This window comes from Dermacentor andersoni, chromosome 1 (assembly GCF_023375885.2).
Source record: "Dermacentor andersoni chromosome 1, qqDerAnde1_hic_scaffold, whole genome shotgun sequence".
NCBI lineage: Eukaryota > Metazoa > Arthropoda > Arachnida > Ixodida > Ixodidae > Dermacentor > Dermacentor andersoni.
Window position 1 is genome coordinate 371,018,388 of NC_092814.1, and position 16,467 is coordinate 371,034,854.

The following is a 16,467-nucleotide window of genomic DNA, read 5'->3' on the forward strand; positions in this document are numbered from 1 at the left end:
ACACCGCGCTGTCGACCCCTGCAAAGTCTTCAACTGTAACGGCGGCAGAAATCTGCACACCGCAGCCTAGCAGGTCATCAATGATGCCCGGATTTGAGCACGTTGTGGTAGGTGGCACGTTCAGGATCTTTAGTTGTGGAGTCATTCGGACTGCGACTCAATACTCATTCCGGGTCCGTCTGCAAGGGCACCATTGGTGCCATTTGGCGCGGACTTTCGAAAAGTTCACGAGAAAGACTTCTTGGAGCCAGCAGAGGACTGTCTGGAATGCAAACTAAACAAACAAGCACAGAATAATGGAACGCTGTCCGAAAGGCGAACTTGACAAACAGAATGGGGAGAGCATGCTATGCGCGGTGTTGCCGGAATAGGATATGATGATCGCGATGTTGATGCAACCTATAATTCAGGCAATGCCTCCAAGATTGGCATTTGCAGTTAAATCTCTGAGGGGTGATGCTGCGACCAAGGCAAGGCCTCAGGGATTACTGTCAAAAGTGTACTCTCTGAGGCCATACTTGATGTATCTCAGCAAGGTTGCCAGAGGAGATAATGACAGCAGAGTTGGTGTGTGCTACAGCCATTGAGAGAGTCTGGACAACCAAATGTAGAGCTTGCGGCTGTCGGAAATATCAGTCGTCTTTACACAATAAGTCTATGAGGGCCATTGGTGGTGCCGCGAAGCTGTCCGAATTACTGAGCATGCCCAGATTATCGGTGTCTGATTTATCAGTCGATGACTGTATGTTAGACCCTTAGTCACATAACAGTGCTGGGGAATTGCAGAAAGACACATCCTTAGTTTCTTTTATATAGTGCATCATGCAGATGCCACATGAGCTCAGTCTGTGGGGTGATATTGTGCTGCTGCAAGACAAAGCAAAAAGCGCTTTTTATCTACTTTCTTTTCCTTGCTTTCTTTCCTTCTTTTTTAGGGATTTTCACAGCCAAATATATGGCATTTTCACGTTTTGCATTCAATATACCTCCTGCAGCTTAATTACCTCGAAGGAGCCCAATCGGCATTTACTGATATTCAGTATTACACCCATAGTCTATCCTGTATTGTTGCGTAGCTTTGAATACCATCATGCTGGGAAACCCACACTCGTTGTTGTATGAGGCATTGGCTCAAATGTCTCCTTTAGCTATGAATAATTAAGTGCCTTCATCAACCAAGTTGTGAATTTTCAATTTTGCTAGCCACCTTCACATCCAACTTTTTAAATAATGCATGCAGGTTACTCACGCAGTTTCTAGGAGGGTGAGCCTTTCATTACAAAGTTGTGCACACGTAGCAATGAAATTAGCCCACTCAGGCATTTTTATTATACCAGGCAAAGAGTTTATTAGTGATAATGGAAGTAGTATCAATAGTCTTGGAAATTAACAAATGAATGTAATTTGATGCATCAATCTAAAAACTCATTCACGTGATTGTTTTGGGGGCACCTGCAGTGTACAGGTGTTTACTGAACAGCGATCACATGAGTGGCTGCAGATGCACCCAGCATGCGCACACTACTAGGAGAGCTGTAGAACATGTACAAGAGAACATTTTATTGGAGCGGTAAACAAAAAAAAATATCTCAACACATAACAGTATACAGATTTTGCAGCACTGTCCATTCATTGCACAAAACTTGGTGCTCAAAGTTTTTTTCGCGATCATAGTCTGTCCGCTGCAGGAATCTAGCCTTCCTCAGGATTGCACGCACTGTTCAGACGATCGTTTTTTGGCATAATAAAAAACAGCAAGAACTTTTCCTTGACAGACTTGTACCCTGCGTTCCTCTTCTGGTGCCAGCAAATCTCACGGGTCATCGCACGTCGCCATTCACAGCTATTGCCGCCCTATGGTGATAAGCAGCGCCCATGCATGTGTGGCATACTGCTGGAACTTGGAAGTGTACTGCAAGATTTCAATAGGCAATAACCCAAACATGCTGTTATTCCCTGCTGCAGGCAGCACGAAGTGAGCGTCATGTTTCGCTCTGGTGGCATAGTATTCAGGCGTCACCCACCAGCTCAATTTCCTTTAGCTTTCTCGTTGCAGTCTTAAAACATTACACAATCGAAAAACTACACCACAAGGCTCGGGCAGCTTGGTCCCCACCAGCTCAACGCAGGTCAGCGTCTTGTGCTGCAACACTTTGCACTGCGCAGATGCCATGTGCAGTCAAGTCAGCAAAATTGCGCAGTGACTTTAGATTGCACATTTTCCCAATTAGTACATTTTTTCTCACATCTTTTTCAAAAACATACGAACAAGGTTCTACTGTACAGTTCACAATGCTGATGCTGTTTATCCATCGAACACAATTTATAGAATGTCTTTAATTTTTCCAACCCACGTTCACCTTGTTGGAATCGCACCACTGGCACGAGTTGTTGTAATCTCAGTGCTGACGCCCGTTGTTGCAAATGGGTCGCAAGCCCCAAGGGTAGCGTTGGCCTGGCGGCCTGGGGCACTGGAAGCATCCGAAGGTCCCGGCAAAGCATGAGTCAACTGGTAACAGAACAACTTGTTTATTCTAACATCGCAAAAGAGCGCGCGGTCAGGTCGACCGAAGTGGAGAGACGGGAGAGCACGTAACTCAACGGATGAAATCGGAGCCTCTCTCTTGGCGTCCGGGGGCAGCTGCTCTTATACTCTCGGAGTTGAGGGCAAGAGGAAGGCCTCGTGACGAGACCACGTGACGGCGGGTACGGACAGACTGAGAGACACGTTGAGACGAGTGTAGTGACGCATCGCCAAGCTGGCGCCTGTCAGACCTCCTCGCTTCACACTTGGGGAGCTCCTCTCCCCGGCTGCCGCGCTTTGACAAGCGTGGGCACACACACACACACGCACACACGAAGACACGTGGCACTGAAACACGCCTGGACGCGCTTGGCGGGGAGGCTTTGCGGCAGCTCCGAACGGGCAAAAATGTCCGCCGCTTTGAACGAAGCCCCGGCGTCCGTTGCATCCGCGCCGGCTATACCGCGCGTCGTAGGCGAAACGTAACAGACCGCCCCGCCGGGGGAAGGAGATCCCGATGGTCAGGGGACTGCATCCGCTGTCCGGAGGGATGTCGCTTGATGATGCTCATAACCGAAGTCGGTCGTCCTTCGGCGTTTCTTGAGCGCAGCGCACAGAGAAGGCCTCGTTCTCTCGTTCAGGTTCACACAGGACACTGCAAAGTGACTTCGGGAGAGTTGACGTTTTTGTTCTCGTTCCCGGCAAGCGTTAGAACTACGCCGAAAGTCAACCGCTCAGTCAGCAAGCACGGCACAACCCTCACTAAGCCCTGCCAGGCTCTTTCCCCTTTTATACTACTGCCTAGTTCCTTACAGTAGTTTAGCAGCACTCAGAACGCGTCCACAAATCGGAAAATTGCACTAGAAAGCACATCATCACATTGAAACACTACACAAAAGCAATATGTTAAAAATCCTGCCTCAGGAAGAAAAACATCAGTAACAAACAATTTTGAGGCTGATTCCTACATTAGGGGCTTCGACTTAAGCCATCGGCGTTACCGTTGAGACTCCCCTTTTTGTAACGCACCTCAAAGGAATATTGTTGCAAAGCGAGGCTCCAGCGCAGGAGGCGGCCATTTTTGGGAGAGATGGTCTGCAGCCATTGGAGAGGGCAGTGATCCGTCTCAATGATAAACCTCGAGCCGGCTAGGTAGCATGACAATTTCTGAACGGCCCACACGATACACGCACACTCTTTCTCGGTGGCGCTGTACGCCTGCTCACGACTGGTCAGCTTACGACTAGCATACAGGACGGGGTGTTCTACTTCTCCATTTTCCCATTGGCACAGTACAACGCCCATGCCTCGCTCACTAGCATCGCACTGAACAACGAACCCTTTTGTGTAGTCGGGCGATCGTAGCACAGGCTGGCTTGTTAAGGCGCTCTTTAGGGCGCTAAAAGCTCTTTCCTTTGTCTCGTCCCAGACGACTGTTTGCGGCTCTGTCTTTCTTAGAGCATCCGTCAGGGGAGCCGCGATATCAGAGTACCTGGGGATGTACCTCTGATAGTAGCCGGCGACACCTAAGAACGACCGAATATCGGTCTTCGTGCGCGGTTGCGGGAAGTCTCGCACAGCGGCCACCTTTATTTCAGAGGGGCGGCGACGACCCCGACCAATCACGTGACCGAGGTAGACAACCTCGGCCTGTGCTAACTGGCACTTGGGAGCCTTGACTGTCAAGCCCGCATCGCGCAGGCGGGTTAGCACTGCCCGCAAGTGGGCCATATGCTCAGGCCAGGATGCGGAGAATATCGCTACGTCGTCTAGATACGGTAAAGCGAATTCTTGCTGTCCCCGCAACACTTTATCCATGAGGCTTGAAAAGCAGTATGGCGCGTTCTTCAAACCAAAACTCAAAACTTTAGGACGGAATGTCCCCATTGGTGAAATGAACGCCGCATACCTACTAGCCTCTTCTGTAAGTGGAACCTGCCAATAACCCCTGACAAGATCTAGGGTGGAAATAAACTGAGCGCTACTCACTCTCTCAAGGCGCTCCTCGATGTTAGGGATCGGATAAATTTGATCCTTAGTGATGGAATTAAGCCTGCGGTAGTCGACGCAAGGGCGAGGTTCCTTGCCCGGTACCTCAACTAAAATCAAAGGGGAGGTATAATCACTCTCACCCGCCTCAATAACACCGAGCTGTAGCATTTTCTTTACCTCAGCCTCCATAATATCGCTCTGGCGGGGTGACACCCGGTACGCCTTGGATCGTACTGGCTCTGGGGAGGTAAGTTCTATGTCATGAGTAAGGACAGAAGTCCTACCAGGCCTCTCAGAGAACAGACCTTGAAACTCTTGTAAGAGCTGGTGTAGTTCGGTTTTCTGCTCAGGCGACAGCGATGCTTTACCGATTAAGTCACTAATGACTTGATCGGTATCTTTCCTGTTCGTCACTGAGCCTAGTCCCGGAAGCTCGACCGGAAGCTCTTCGGGAGCGTTTACCATCATACACACTACTGCTTCCCGTTGCTTATAGGGTTTGAGCAGATTACAGTGGTAAACTTGCTGTGCTTTCCGTTTTCCTGACAGACTGACCACGTAGTTGACGTCCGACAGTTTTTGAACAATCCGTGCTGGGCCCTCCCACTGCACGTCGAGTTTGTTCTTTAGCGACGTGCGCAATATCATGACCTCATCGCCCACCTCAAAACGACGGGCCCTGGCTGTCCGATCATAATAAACCTTGGCCCTCTGCTGGGCCTTTGCCACTGCTTCACCTGACAACTCCTGTGCCCTTCTTAAGCGTTCGAGGAGCTTAAGCACGTACTCCACCACGACTGGGTCGTCGCCCCTGCCTTCCCACGATTCTCGAAGCATGCGAAGCGGAGATCGCAGCGAGCGACCGTACACTAGCTCAGCTGGCGAAAACCCCGTAGCCGCATGCGGCGCGGTCCTTAATGCAAACATCACTCCAGGCAGACACAGCTCCCAGTCAGTTTGCTCAAACCACAATGCTCTCAACACGCGCTTCATGACGGAGTGGAGCTTCTCAACGGAATTCGACTGTGGGTGGTACACTGAGCTGTGTAACAGCTTTACCCCACACCTTTCGAGAAAAGTTGTCGTCAAAGCGCTAGTAAACACCGTGCCCTGATCTGACTGGATTTCCACAGGAAAACCAACTCGCGCAAATATGGACAGTAGTGCATTGACTATCTCAACTGAGCTGAGTTCTTTAAGCGGCACTGCTTCAGGGAACTTTGTCGCTGGGCAGATCACAGTCAAAATGTGTCTGTACCCCGTGGCTGTTACCGGCAGAGGTCCCACTGTATCAATAACGAGCCGTCTAAAAGGCTCCGTAATGATAGGTACCAACTTCAACGGCGCCCTCGATTTGTCCCCTGGTTTGCCCACCCGCTGACAGGTGTCACATGTCTTCACAAAGTGGTCTGCGTCCCGAAAACACCCTGGCCAATAGTACTCCTGCAAGAGACGGTCCTTAGTTTTCTTAACTGCTAGGTGTCCGGACCACGAACCCCCATGCGACAAGCGCAACAGATCCTGACGATAGCATTGAGGCACGATCAGCTGATCGAACTCCACTCCCCTGCGGTCTAGATACTTCCGGTACAGGACCCCACCTCTTTCCACAAAGCGAGCATTTTTCTTGGCGATACCTTCCTTGACAATGCAGCGTATGTTTTCTAGGCTGCCATCCTTCTTTTGCTCGGCTATCAAAGCCGACCGGCTGACTTCTAGCAACCTATTAAGTCTGTCTGACGTAGGCGCGATGAGCAAATCTGCAGATAGCTCTTCTAACTTTCCCGCATCGGGAATTTCCTCTCCAGTATCTGGTGCCTTAACGCTACAGGCTCAATTTTATTCAGTTCGGACGTGCTCTGAATATCAGCTTGCTGCGCCTCTGACCCTTTTTCATTGTTCGACAACGTCGGCCCCGCAACTACCGCCTTTGCAGCGAGCTCCCGAACCTTCGATCTGGTTAAGGCCTGAACGCTAGCCTCACCAAACAAAAGCCCCTTCTCGCGCAGGAGGTGATCGGACCTGTTCGAAAATAGGTACGGGTACTGGGGGGGCAGCATAGATGACACTGCCGCCTCCGTCTCAAGCGCTCCGAAAGGTCCTTCAATCAGCACTTTTGCTACGGGCAGACACACGCTATGAGCTTCCACGGCTTGCTTGATCCATGCACACTCGCCCATGAACATATCGGGTTCTACGTAAGAGGGGTGAACTACATCCATTGTAGCTGCGGAATCGCGAAGCACTCGGCACTCTTTCCCGTTCACGAGGAGGTCTCGCATGTAAGGCTCGAGAAGCTTCATGTTCTCGTCAGTGCTGCATAATGACAAAAACACGACTTTTGTTTTTGTTTCTGGACACTGCGCCGAAAAGTGACCCGGCTTCTGGCACGTATAACAAACGCGCACTTGCCTCGTCTCGAACCGCTTTCTGCGTTCGGCTTCGGCTGCCGCCGTCTCCTTACGTTCGGTCGGACTGCTTTCACTCGCATCCGCACTACGTGTGTCCCCCTTTGCTCTCATGGGTGTGAACTTCGGCCTCTCAAACTTCGAGCCAAATTCACCCTTTTGACTGTCCTTAGCTCCGCGAGCCCGACGCGTCACAAACTCCTCGGCTAGCTCGGCGGCTCTAGCCACCGTACTAACGTCTGGCCTATCCAAGACCCAGTACCGCACGTTCTCAGGTAACCGACTATAAAACTGTTGCAGCCCGAAACACTGCAGAACTTTCTCGTGGTCACCAAACGCTTTCTCTTCTTTGAGCCACTCCTGCATGTTTGAAATTAGCCTGTAGGCAAACTCTGTATATGACTCACTTCTGCCTTTCTCATTTTCCCGAAACTTCCGACGGAACGCCTCCGCTGACAGTCTGTACTTTTTTAGCAGACTCGATTTCACTTTGTCGAAATCCTCTGCCTCCTCTCTCTCCAAGCGAGCGACTACGTCGGCCGCCTCGCCGGGTAACAAAGTGAGTAAGCGCTGTGGCCACGTTTCCCGAGAGAACCCCTGCTTCTCGCACGTTCGCTCAAAGTTAACCAGGAACAAACCAATGTCCTCTCCAAGCTTAAACGGCCGCATCAGGTCAGTCATTTTGAACAATACTCGTTCTCCTGCACCGTGTGGCTGACTTCCATTACGAGCGCGTTCCATCTCTATCTCGAGACGCTTCATTTCCAAAGCGTGGTCGCGCTCTTCTTTTTCTTTCTGCTCTTTTCGTTCGCGCTCCTGTTTCTGTTCTTTAAGTTCGCGCTCCTGTCTTTTTGCCGTCTCCCTCTCTTCAATGGTCTCAAGGCATTCCGACAGCTCGTCATCCTCAGCTTCTAACTCAAGAATAGCCCTCAGCAGTTCTGGTTTTCTGAGTTTGTCTGAGACATCCAGACCCAACTCTCTTGCAAGCTCCAGCAATTTCGGTTTGCGCAACGACTTCAAATCCATGGCTGCTCTGAACGCTGCTTTCTCTACTGCCTACTATTGTCTTGCCGCAAACTAACCCGGCAGCAACGACAACCACAATTACCAGCTCTGTTTCTGACACTAACAAAAGCCTGGCAAAACTCAGTAGAAGAAAGTCCCGCACTCACCAAACCTCGCAGCCAAGAATTCAGCGCAGTCGTTCCGCTGCAGGCAACCAGTCATCACACAGGGCTCGTTGCACTGCTCCCGGATGGTCGTTGTGCTGCTCAGCATACAGTCAACCGCATATCTTCGCTGATGGCCTCCGTTGTCGCGATCTCACCGCTACCAGCCAGTTGTTGGAATCGCACCGCTGGCACGAGTTGTTGTAATCTCAGTGCTGACGCCCGTTGTTGCAAATGGGTCGCAAGCCCCAAGGGTAGCGTTGGCCTGGCGGCCTGGGGCACTGGAAGCATCCGAAGGTCCCGGCAAAGCATGAGTCAACTGGTAACAGAACAACTTGTTTATTCTAACATCGCAAAAGAGCGCGCGGTCAGGTCGACCGAAGTGGAGAGACGGGAGAGCACGTAACTCAACGGATGAAATCGGAGCCTCTCTCTTGGCGTCCGGGGGCAGCTGCTCTTATACTCTCGGAGTTGAGGGCAAGAGGAAGGCCTCGTGACGAGACCACGTGACGGCGGGTACGGACAGACTGAGAGACACGTTGAGACGAGTGTAGTGACGCATCGCCAAGCTGGCGCCTGTCAGACCTCCTCGCTTCACACTTGGGGAGCTCCTCTCCCCGGCTGCCGCGCTTTGACAAGCGTGGGCACACACACACACACGCACACACGAAGACACGTGGCACTGAAACACGCCTGGACGCGCTTGGCGGGGAGGCTTTGCGGCAGCTCCGAACGGGCCAAAATGTCCGCCGCTTTGAACGAAGCCCCGGCGTCCGTTGCATCCGCGCCGGCTATACCGCGCGTCGTAGGCGAAACGTAACAACCTATACCCTAATCGTGGGCTTGTGGAGAAATTTTGAAAATGTGTTTGTATGCGATAGAAAAAGTTTCACAGCAGGACCTTCCTGTTGGCCTAGTCTATGTTCGTCTTGAAAGATTTGGTACAACAAAGATGGACACACAAGATGAGACAAACAAGGGACGTATTCTGGGAAGATCACTTTCAGCGATACTATCTCCTCAACCATCAGGTGCGCGCTGATTGGCTGACTGGACAAAACCGTATGAGCTGATCGGCTGGTTGAGCACTACATCAGGTAAAGGTGATAGTACCGCAGTAAGTGATTGTCTGAGAATACATCCCCAGGAGGCTCTTGTCCTGTTAATACAGTCCCACGTCTTTTCTTTTGAGCCAGATCTTTTATCACCACCAGCAACAAAAAGAAAGCTCCACCAGACTCATTATCTCACCTTTCCAGTGCTTGGCAAGTGAGGGGCACGCATGATATCAGCTGTGCACTCACGGACATCACTAACGAACCGGTCGGCCACCTTCTCCGCCACGTGCAGCAGCGTGACGCACAGGTGGAAGCCTGATGGGTACTGCAGTGGGTTCAAGTTCCAACCACGCTGTGTCAGCTTATCCATCAACTGGAAAATGTCAAACTTCTCCGAGCCAACGGCCACCACGCTTACGTCGGGTGAGCCGAGCACCTGGATGCCGGGTACTGCACGCAGCCTGTACAAAGGCAAACCAATCAATCAATCAATATTTATGGCTGCCTCAATCAGGCATAATACAAAGGAACAATGTAGCCAGTAAGCAGCTAGGTATGTGCACCAGCATGGAAAAACATATTATCTGCAGATTTCATTGATTCCTCTCACTCTGAACTAATTTACTGCACCATCTCCAGGCTCTCACAATGGACACTGATGTTGATGTTGAAGAACGTTTTTCTGTGGCACACATCACCTTCATCCATTACAGTCAAATACATGTAAAGACACCACAGCTCTCAGTCTGCATGGAGTACAAAACCCTGCAAAAATTGCGAAGCGCAAATATTGAAATAATGCACGATAGCTCAGTGTTTAGGTTGTTCAGCTCCCAATTACATATTGCCACAAGGAATTAGTTCAACCATCAGTGGCGGCAGTAGGCAAAGTTTAGTTTTCCTTTGCCATATAGTGAAGGTGAAGTTGAGGATGACAAGATGGCAATGATAACAGTGGAGACGTGACAATGGCATAGCGGAAAGAACTGAAGGACACAGCAAACCCAGTTTCAGGCCTTCAGCTGCTGTTGCAGTAAAAGCCTGGTTGGTTAACTGACATGTGCATGTAGACTGAGAAATAAGGTAAAGGTATGCAAGGCAAGCCAGAAAAGTCATTAACTATACTGTCAACTAACGGCTTCACATTTATTTAATTTGGTCGTCTGCTCAGAGAATGGGGCCTGTACTGACGAAACTTCTCTTAAGTAAGGTTTGGAATTGACACATGACAATGGTGATACGCCATCACACTCATCGTTGTCATGAGTGGCATGCAGCCAAACATTTGCCAATGAGAAAATGCTCAAACTACAAGCCCAGGTCCCTAAGCAGGAACTGAAATATTAATGGAGAATACATCTATTACTTCCTCCCTCTCTTGCTTATGCATGAACTTTTGAATGTGTAATGAGATTCAATTACAAAGGCAATAAACATTGCCGATCAGCCTATCAACAGTGAACAGCACGAGCTCTCTCGCAATCACAGCATAGGGGGTCGTCTTCGAGTTATCACTGCAAACACTAGGTACTTATGCTTCATTACATTGGACCTGGGTGTGAAACAGAGCCATCCCCGTGACTCATGAAGCAGACAAGATGAGGGGGTCGTAATATGGCTTCAGGTGACTGACATGAACTGTCTTGCGACCCCGACAAAGGAGATCCGGTTACGGTGTGACGGGCTCAACGATATAGTGCACAGGCGAGGTGCTGTCGATGATATGGTACGCACTGTCATACTGTGCAAGTAGTTTACAAGCCCAGGGATGCGAGACGGTATCCAAAGCCAAACAAGGGAACCGACAAGAAAGGCGGGCATGGCCTAATGACTCTCACGCCGTGTCTTCTGATGCCCCGGATCGGTGCTGGTCAGTGAACAAGCCAGCTGGCACTGATCCTCAGCTTAGCAGGTTACTTCTGAAATTGTAGTGCACTCAGAGGTGTCAGGTCGGTAGGGCAGGTTAGTATCCAATGGACACGAAGGCTCACATCTGCACAAGAGACAAAAAAGGTGAAGAACTGGTGGTCGCTTGCATTGCAGTATTGTATGTGAACGTAACGAATGGGAGTACGGTGTCCAAATTGGTGTGGTCGGATGAGACGTACATCCTCAAAATGTCGCTGAGTGTGAAGTTGAACCGCTCCATAAGACCATTCATTTGTAGGTGGTACATGGTTGATTTCCGATGAATGATGTTGCACACGTGAAGGAAGGATGTATTACTTCTGACAAGAAGACACAACTCCTAGCGCTGAGTAGTTCTCGAGGAGCACCGTAGTGAAGAAGGAAGTTATGGAGAATGAACTTAGCAATGTTGCGCACTGTCGCTGCAGGAAGGGCCACGGTCACGGCTTACTGAGTCAGGTGATCGACGCCTATAACAGTCCAGCGGTTTCCACGTCCACTGTATGGGAGAGGGCCATATAGGTTGATGCCGGCATGGTAGCGGCTGTAGTGCACCAGTAGGGTGCTGAGAAGGGGTTGTGCTTTGTTGATAGGCAGTGCAAGATTGAACGTAGTGCTGGACCAACCGGTACATTCCATGCTAGTAATACCATGGACAAGGCCTTGTGAAGGTTTTGCAGGTGCTGGCGTGGCCACTTTGAGGATCAGCATGCTCAATGCGCAGACTAAGCGGAAAGCACTTGATAGCGCCTTAGAAGAACTCATCGACACAGGCGTGGTGGAAAGGTCGAACAGCCCATGGGGCTTCCCGGTAGTTCTAGTCCCGAAGAAGGACGATACCTATCGCCTTTGTGTAGACTACCGCAGGCTGAATGAGGTTACGAAGAAGGATGCGTACCCTCTACCCTCCATTTCCTCTTTAGTGTCTAACCTAGGCGGGGCGAAGTACTTTACGACGCTCGATGCTAGTCGTGGATACTTTCAGGTTGAAATGGACGAGCGTGACAAAGAGAAAACGGCTTTCACTTGTCACCGGGGGCTCTTTCAATTTAAGAGAATGTCTTTTGGTTTGGTCGGAGCTCCCGCTACATATCAAAGGTTGATGGACCGAGTGCTAGGAGACGCGAAGTGGCAACATGCCCTCGCATATCTGGACGACATAGTGGTTTATTCGAAAACATTCGAGGAGCACTTGCGCCACTTGAGAGACGTCCTAGACAGGCTGAGGTCCGCGGGTATTGTTGTGGCTTCGACGGGGCGGCCGGACGGAAGGGTTACGGCATGAGGCCTAAACGGCCGGGGCGCGCAGCGCCACAAGAAAAGAGCTGGACTGCTCCAGTCGGGGACCAGACAAAGACTGCACTTTTATTTCTCTGAGGGGAAGCAGGAAGGCAGCTTACAGCGTTTGGCGCTGAGTGGCGCCCTGATGTAAAGACCCAAAACCGAAACCAGAAGTTAACAGGATACCACAGGTATCACGCTGAACCCGAACAAAGCTCAGATAGCTGCGAGCAGAATAGCGCTGTTGGGATTCACGCTGGACAACGGCCGCATCCTGCCGAGTGAGGATAAGCTCGAGGCTATACTGAGGTACCCGTCGCCAAAAGATATCGGCGAACTAAGGCGCTTTCTGGGATTGGTGAACTTTTATCGCCAATTCATTCCAGACTGCGCGGCAGTGCAAGCGCCTTTGACGAAGCTCTTGAGGAAAGACGAACGGTGGACTTGGGGTCAAGAGCAGGAGGCGGCACTGCGTGGCCTCACGAAGGTGCTCGCTGGCACGGCCGAATTGCAGCTGCCCGATTTGAATAGGGAGTTTGTGATTCAAACAGACGCAAGCGACCTAGGCTTAGGTGCAATTTTGCTTCAGGAGCACGGAGGCACTCTCCGACCGGTTGCGTTCGCGAGTCGTTCGTTGACGCCGGCCGAAAGGAACTACTCGGTGACAGAGAAGGAGTGCCTCGCGATAGTTTTCGCTCTGCGAAAGTTCGACTATTACGTCGATGGAGTGGCATTCAAGATTGAGACTGACCACATGGCTCTCACTTGGTTGAGTCGCTTGAGCGAGCCGAGTAACCGCCTGGCGCGTTGGGCACTGCTGCTGCAGTGTTACGACTTCACCGTGCGCTACGGCAAAGGAAAAAGCAATGCCGCAGCTGACGCACTTTCGCGAGCACCAGTCCGAGGCGATGGAGAGGCCCACGTAAGGGACGCGGAACAACCGTCGATCCTGGGCGAGAGCGTGAACCACGTAGATGTTGTCGGTTCCGCAGGAGTCGTCTTCAGCAGAGAGGAGCTGTCCGAGGCTCAGCAGGAGGACCCGTTTTGTCGAAAAGTGCTCGACGAGCTCCGGGAGCAGGGTGGCGCGGCCGCCGCGCACATGGAGGCAGCTGGTATTGCTGTCGGTGCTAAGCGCGCGGGATCAGTTGGTAATGCTGTGAGTGCGCTGGATTCTTATCTGCTGAATTCCGACGGCCTCCTGCTGAGGTATGTTCCCACCGAGGACGACACAAGTGAGGCGTTTAAGGTGGTGATACCGCGCGTGTTGCGAGGAGCACTGCTACGCTACTTTCACGACTCGTGTATCGCTGGGCACGCGAGCGGCCCCAAGAATTACATTAAGTTGTGTCGCCTTGCTACCTGGCCAGGCATGAAACGGGACGTGATGCGCTACGCCCGCTCATGTCATGTGTGCCAAAGCGTGAAGCCCCGAGGTGGACGACCGCCCGGCCTCATGCAGCCTATCGACAGCCAGACTCCCTGGCAAATCGCGGCGTATGACGTCATGGGACCGTATCCCACCACACCGAGCAGGAACAAGTTCTTGCTTGTAGTCACAGATCACTTCAGTAAATGGGTCGAACTTTTCCCCTTGCGAAAACTGACGGCACAAGTGATCATGGATAAGTTGATCGAGGTTTTCACCAGATTTGGCTATCCGGAGCAGCTGATAACGGACAATGCGTCCTACTTCACTGCGAAGGTTTTCATCGACTCGTGCGCTGCACTTGGCATTAAGCACAAGAAAACGACAACTTACCATGCTCAGTCGAACCCCACTGAACGGGTCAATCGCAAGATTAAGCACATGCTTGTCGAGTTCTCTGAAAGACATAAGGACTGGGATACCTACCTTCCAGAGATCGGGTTTGCATTGCGATCGACAGTGAACTGCTCGACTGGGTATGCGCCTTCTTCTCTCAACCTGGGGAGAGAGCTGCCGAATCCGATGGATAGAGTTCTCGCGGATCGCAGCGGAATGTCGGTCGCACCTGCAGCACGAGCTGAATACGCGACGCACCTACGTGACAAGATGACGGAAGCTTTACACAAAGCACGCCGTAATCTTCGCACTGCTAGGGCGCAACAGAAGGCGCAGTACGACCGCTCGCATCGGAACGTCCGCTACGAAGTGGGCGATCTGGTGCTTCGACGCCAGCACGTTCTCAGCGATTCTAGCAAACAGTTCGCTGCCTCGCTGGCGCCGAAGTGGACCGGGCCGTATCAAGTGCGAGAGAAGGTTTCCTCGCTTGTTTACCGGCTCGAGAGCATGAAAGGGAAGCCGATCGGCGGGCCGGTACACGTATGCGACCTGAAACGCTACGTGCCGCGTGATGAGCAGTGGGATGATGAAGATCAGACCCTCCCTCAACCGCGGTTGGTGAGTGAGAGCAGCCAGAACCCAACGGCGAGCCCGCAGCCGCGCTACAACTTGCGTAGCAGGCGGAAGTGATCCGACTGCTATATTTGCATAGCCCGATGACTGCGAGGACCATTCGTAAGTCCGGGCCGTGCTGGCACCTTGTTAGTTCCTGCCGGGAAGCGAACGTCTAGCGACAGCAGAGCGCAGAGTATTGACGACGAGCCGTCGTTCCAGTTTTCAAGCAACCACACAGACTACGACGGGAATGTGGCGTGAACGATTCAACGTGTTTGCATGCGGTGTGTGCATTGACCAAAGACTTGCGAGGGCCTGTGCGGTGTGCTGTGAGTCATTGATGATTGGTGTTCCCGGATCCGGCCAGTCATGCTGCTTATCACAATTTCGTTCCGGGCAGTGTACTAATCCAATTTTCTGAAGCAGGAAACAAGACACGGCCGTGCGAACTGCCTGCAGTACTCGCGGGTACAACTGACGCACCGGCAGCGCTACGCTGGCCTTGCAGCCGCACGAACCACTACCCGGCGCCCAGCAGGCGACCGCCTGGCTTGTGCAGCCGACATCTGGGGTGCGGCACGGAGAGTCGCCTTTGAGCCGGGACTACGATCCGCCTCGCAAGCCCGAGCAGTGCCGCTGACTGGGCACCTTCGAGTCGGCATCAAGTATCTGCCAGCTGAGGGCTACAGCAACGCAAGCCCGACGCTCAAAGCCGGCGTGTGCAACGCTGCCTTGATCGCCAACCTTGGCGGGAACTTTAGCAAACGGGCGCCCGAACCCTTCGGGCGTACCTAGGTGCCAGCTTCAACGTACGGGGGGCTTCTTAAGGGGAGGAGGATGTGGGGAGCACACGCGCCCATCTTCTCCCGCGCCGTCATGTCGAGAGCCGGCATAGACAGGGGAGAGGCGCACTATGCCCTCTCCCGATTCTCCCTCGCTCTCGCGACGCGCGCGCACCCTTCCTCCCCGACTCGCGGGCAGGTAGCTGACGGGCGAGGAGGACATTCCCCTCGCCCAGATAAAAAGGTACAAAACAGCGCGACCGGGGGAGACCCTCTCTCTCTGAGGCCGGACCCCTAACCTGCCGGACTGGAGTACCTGCCGCAACCCGTGAGTGACCACGTTGCCTGACTATCCCGGGCAACGAGGCCAGCCTATTTATTATTATTACAGAGAGGACGTCCCTCAGCCAGTGTTCTTTATTGCCGGTAGCAATAAACGTTCTTACAGTTGACGCCGCTGGTTGCCTTATTCGTTTGAACCCGACGTAGCCGCGATTCCCGCGCTACGGGTTGGGGAGTAACACAAAGCGACTGCGTGGGGCTAGATCCGGAGCTCGCCTTCAGCCCTAGCCGCACGTAGAGTGGAACCCCCACAATCTCTGGGTTCGTAGCTACCTACAGATGCGATCATTCTTCGTGCTCACCAGGGATGGACCGACACTCCGGTATTATGGTAACCGTGGAGTCTCTCAGTGCGGAGTACTAAACCCAACGCTTCTTGTTCTAGCCCTTATTGGGCTAGTCGAGGACCTGTGAAGCACCGTACGACTCTCTATCTTCACCGACGACATCTGTATCTGGACGTCGGGGGTGACACAGCTTCAGCTTCGCATTCGGCTTCAGAAAGCGGCCTCATCGACATCATGCTACCTTCGTAAACAAGGTCTGGAGGTGACACGGGAAAAGTGCGCAGTGGTGGCGTTTACCCGGAAGCCAATGTCTGCATATGCCATATCAATCAACGGACA

At 52.2% G+C, this 16,467-nt stretch overlaps 1 protein-coding gene across 1 annotated transcript in view; it reads right to left on the minus strand.

Annotated features, from left to right (window-relative positions):
- Sply (Sphingosine-1-phosphate lyase) overlaps positions 1-16,467 on the minus strand; it is a 108,935-nt gene that overhangs the window by 5,768 nt on the left and 86,700 nt on the right. Inside the window, exon 12 of the mRNA XM_055063930.2 lies at positions 9,345-9,612. Within this exon, the coding sequence (XP_054919905.2) occupies positions 9,345-9,612 (268 nt within the window). The remainder of the gene's footprint in view (positions 1-9,344; positions 9,613-16,467) is intronic.